The sequence below is a fragment of the Populus trichocarpa genome, chromosome 11 (genome assembly GCF_000002775.5).
Source record: "Populus trichocarpa isolate Nisqually-1 chromosome 11, P.trichocarpa_v4.1, whole genome shotgun sequence".
Classification (NCBI taxonomy): Eukaryota; Viridiplantae; Streptophyta; class Magnoliopsida; order Malpighiales; family Salicaceae; genus Populus; species Populus trichocarpa.
The window spans coordinates 12543031-12547819 of NC_037295.2; the positions used below are offsets into that span (position 1 = coordinate 12543031).

The window sequence follows — 4789 nt, forward strand, 5'->3', positions numbered from 1 at the left end:
TTGAACTCAAAAACTAAAATTTTCACTCATTTTCATCTAAAAACAACAAAAAAAACACTCTTGTAAATACACTAATTTATCAACCCTAAAAAACCAAAATCAATTCAGAAATACAAAATTAAACAGAAAACACTCAATCTACCAAAACAGGCTGTTATATCCATCAGATTTATTATCTAATACTCCACTGCTGTGCATCGCAAAATACATTAGCGAACCTGAATGGCACATTAACTGAAAGTTTATAATACATCACACGAAATGCATAATGAATGTATGTACAGGTTTAATACATACAGAGCCAACAAATAAATGACTTAGTGTGATGGTTAGTCGTATATTTGCAAGTGCATATACAAAATACATATGCCAAAATATCAACTTAATTCGTTATAATAAACAAATTATGAGAAAGAAACTGTCACCCCTTTCCTCTACTTTATTCTTCCTTTCATTTTATATAAAGCAAGATCGCCACCTTAAACATCCATTCTTTCCGTGTTTAAGGCTTCTGATTTGCAGATGGGGCAGACGTTCTTCAAGCGTAGCCACTTCTTCAAGCAAACTGCATGATACTCATGTCCACAATCAAGAGCTGCAATTTTCTCCTTGCTCTTATAATCATCCTGTAAAGTCCCAAAAGATCAAAAAAATTGACATCCATTGCATGAAAGAGAGAAGATAACATTTCATTCAATATGCAGAATACCAGGTAATAAAACTATACTGCATTCTAGAAAATTGTGCATAGTTAAAAAGTGTCCAAATACCAAATTCGCAAGGTTGCTTTTACAATACCTGGCAAATAATACAAGAATCAGCTTCTTGATCCATACAAGCTGCCTCTTCCAAATTGATTGAAGGAGATGATAAATAAGTCCTTGTTTTTAATTGGCTTCTGATGGTTCCCTCTGACAATCCAGTACTTACATTGCCAATTCGCTCCCCTAGTGCAAGAAGCTCCTGTACTCAAAGTTGAAAATTTCATGTTACAATACATAAAGTAGACGCATTTCAGATTGTTCACCTCAGATGTTTAAAATTAAGACATGTCAATCCTCCATTCATCTAGACAATCCAAAATCAACTGAATCTCATAAAGGTTCTCCTCACTACTGACTACATATTGAGCTTTGCATGTTAAAAGAAAGATACTGTTGTCAAAGTACCTCAAGCTTACCTCATAAGACATGTCCTCTATATCCAAGCGCATATCTCTGTGGTGGTCAACATGATTCTCTACTTCATAATAGTCAGGGAACCCTAATATTGCTACCCCCTATACACATGAATCGGAAATGTTTTAGCCACTTTACAAACAGAAGAATTAGCAAAAAAGGATTTTTGTTTCACCAATAATATCATCATGAACAAAAGATAACCACTCATAATAAAGAATGAGGAAAAAGAAATTACAGAAATGAAAATGAAGATGGAGTCTTACATCTGTTGGCAATACTCTCAACTGAGGGAGGTTGCGATGTCTTAGGGTGGTCTCAGGTACAACTCCCTCACGGTGAGACCTGTACATTCTAAGGCCAGTTGGTTGAACTGATCCTAGATGCCTAAGTCCAATATCTAAACCATCTTGAGATGGATTCATGGTGATTTGTGAGGCATTGGCTGTAGGAACTCTGAATGAAGCTGCTGGTGCTTGAGGAAGAATATTAATATTGTGGCCTCTCATTCCTTGAATTGGTGGAGACATATGATGAAAATTGTGATGCTGAAGGTTCACTGCAGAAGGGCGGGAGAAACTGGCATTACTTCTGTTGCTAGCTGGCTCATGATACCGCTGTAGACCCATATTTCCAATTTCTATAGGACCTCCATTGAGATTGTTCCCTACCAGAAAATGTACCGAGGCGCTTAACATTTACAATAATTGGTCAATTTATGGTTACCAAGAACAAAATTCGAGAAAAAAAGTATTTGATCATACATTAGGAGAACAACGAGTAGATATAACAAGTAGAAGATACCATGCATGTAAGGAATAGCAGTGGTCTGAGTCCATCCTGAAGTGCCTGCATCAGTACCACTGTTGCTTAAATGTTGATCTAGCCAAAGAGAGCCACTTGGCTGATAGGGTTGACCCAAATAGTTTCCTTGAATAAAATGGTTTAGATTGTGCGCCAGAGCAGGATCTAACCCAGCAGCACCTAATCTATTCCTCACACTGCTTTGAGATCCCACATCTCTGATTGATGAAGCACTGCTCCCTCGGTAATGTGGCGGGGTGAATGATGTAGCATCCATCAGAGCACCCCCCTCAGAATGCCTAGTATTCAATGGGGCAACTGAAGAACTAGAGCTTGCCAATGCATTCAGATACTGGAAATTCCCTGGGTTTCCTTCAGCATTCTTTCTTTTGAATGAACCTCTAGCATTATCCATGAAGTGACTGTTTGTTCCATACTCATCAGCAGAAACTTCAATCACTCCATAATTGTTGGAAGATGATAACTGATCACAAGGCCCATGACTGATAGGAATACCAGAAGATGGAGTCATGTAAGGAACATAGAAGTTGGGTGCAGTAGCAACACTTAAATCAAGATTTGGGCCATGATATTGACGATGGGGATGAAGACCATGGTATTGGGGCATACCATAAAACATAGCACCATCATAATGATCCACTAGATGAGCGTCACGATTGTTAGTGTTCCCTGAAGCTGCTACCATGGTTGGAATATCAGATGGTCGGAAGTTTGTCACACCCCCTAAAAGGATGCAAGGCTCAGGATGTAGATATCCCTGGCTTTGTTGATCCATTTCTAAATCAATCATCTGATTGGTGCATAGCATGTTTCTTTGTCCCATATCTCAAATTATCCCTGCTTCATAGCCAAGATATTCACATAGAGATGTTAGAATCAGTTGAGAGAGATAAGCTGTGATATAAGTTGTCAATGAGAATTGGAGTGGAAAACAAGATATCAATTATTCACCAACCAGAATACATGCATATCCATGTTCGAAATATATAAACCAAGAGAGCAATACAAAGTCAAAATATCATCTCAGACATTAGGAACACATGATGGAAGACATTAAATAATATATTAAGCAATGTTTCACAACAAGCAATATGTACAAATTACATCTGTGTAATTACATAATTCCTTTTAATCAATTTAATACCATTTATACTACAGCTTGGTAAAAAGCATCCCATATCAGAAAGAAATGAAATAACACAGACAAATAAGTTAAAGAAGTTTTTGAAGATATTGAATTGAGCTTCACACAAGACCCATTCAAACTTGGGAAAGAGGAGAATTTCCAAATTCTACCCATGGTTCAACCTAAAGGCGGAACATGAGAAATATAATACATAAGACCAAAAGCTTCCCATGTTATTTTCATTTAAATGTTAAATTGCAAAGCATCCACTTGTCTACCACATCAATTCACCTATTTCATGTGTAGTATGAGAAGAGAAAAAGAAGAGACAGGGAAGATGGAGAATATCCCTATGATGAAACAAGAATGAGACATGAGCACAATATCACACTGAACAAGGGGAGAGTATGCGAGAGAAAGGGAGTTATACAACTCCCAATGTGAAGCTATAGATGTTCCAACTAAAGGGAAAAGATAATGGAAACCATCCTTACATCACCTAATCTATGTTCCAACTTCATCAAGCATTACAATCCAAGAATTCTGCAACTAATCGCCCAATCTACAACATCACTACTTTCCTACAGTTAAATTCATGTGTTAGAGACTAACAAACTTATCAATAACTATAACTTCATCCCATTCACTTTTGTTTCTTATATGTTAAACAAAAGAACACCACACATTTGTCAGCTAAAACATGATCACGTGGGTCAGTGGGTGGACGGGAAAACTTAAGCTGACACTTTTAGGTTAATGATACTTCAGCTTTCGCTTACCGGTTTATCCTATCCTGGAAATTAAGGGAGGCCCAATACAGGCGACACAAGAAGATGCTTGATTAAATTATTTCAAAATTGTGCCAAAGAAATCTCAACTTCAAAGAAAGAAAAATTATTGTCCAAAGAGTCCAACATTGCCTATTTAATCATTTCAAAACAAACATATGATTAGATTCAATTATCATCAAAATCTAAAACTACAAAACACAGAAAAAGAAAACAATCATTACTTATCGGAAAAAGAAAAAAACTCGACTTCTTAAAAATAATTAAATAAACTGTTCATAAATTTGAGACATTTTACAAAAGGGCAGAAACAGAAAAGGAAGGATGAAAACGTACCTTGTGATCATGAAAATAATCAATCAAGAGATGGAATTTCACCAAAGGAGAGATTATGCAAAATTATAAATACCTGCGAAACCAAGAAATCAAAATCAAAGAAATTAAATGAAACCGTAGATTCCAAAATTGGGTTTAAGACAAAGAAAAGCAAGAACTGAGAGAGAAAGAAGAAAGTAAACCTAAAAAAGGAGAGATCTCCGTGTCATGATTTGAGAGGGGGAGAGAGGGAGGGAGGGGGGAAGAGAGATTGTGGTTGTAAAATATAAGGTAAGGCTGTCAAACGTGGACGGAGTGGAGTTGTTTTTTATTTATTTATTTATTTATTTATTCCTTTGAACCGTTGAAGTTAAGGTTAGTAGTTATTACAGTCAGTCAACTTGGGAGATTATTATTATTTTCTTATTAATTTTTTACGGTCGTTGCTGTTGAATAAATACAGCTTTAACTAAACGCGTGTTGGAATAAGGTTGTTAAAATTGTGATTTTAACATGGCACGGAAAATATAAAACAAACTTGGATTGTAAATACAGAT

The 4789-nt window shown here is 36.1% G+C and overlaps 1 protein-coding gene across 1 annotated transcript; it reads right to left on the minus strand.

Annotated features, from left to right (window-relative positions):
* Nucleotides 1-209: 209 nt before the first annotated feature.
* On the minus strand, nucleotides 210-4562 carry LOC7463788 (probable E3 ubiquitin-protein ligase ZFP1). The gene is made up of 7 exons (XM_024581632.2): nucleotides 4436-4562; nucleotides 4254-4326; nucleotides 1983-2840; nucleotides 1445-1845; nucleotides 1181-1279; nucleotides 799-963; nucleotides 210-626 (listed from the first exon to the last, which is right to left on the minus strand). The coding sequence occupies exons 3-7, from the start codon at nucleotides 2824-2826 to the stop codon at nucleotides 480-482; spliced, it is 1656 nt and encodes a 551-aa protein (XP_024437400.1). The 5' UTR covers nucleotides 2827-2840; nucleotides 4254-4326; nucleotides 4436-4562; the 3' UTR covers nucleotides 210-479.
* Nucleotides 4563-4789: the final 227 nt, after the last annotated feature.

What these genes read in the sequence shown, in the direction of transcription:
- LOC7463788 (XM_024581632.2), bottom strand. Translation starts at nt 2,826, where the DNA reads ATGGGACAAAGAAACATGCTATGCACCAATCAGATGATTGATTTAGAA. An exon ending in TGCTATTCCTTACATGCATG is followed by an intron (nt 1,846 to 1,982) that starts GTATCTTCTACT and finishes ATTTTCTGGTAG; the next exon opens with GGAACAATCTCAATGGAGGT. An exon ending in TGAGAGTATTGCCAACAGAT is followed by an intron (nt 1,280 to 1,444) that starts GTAAGACTCCAT and finishes TCATGTGTATAG; the next exon opens with GGGGTAGCAATATTAGGGTT.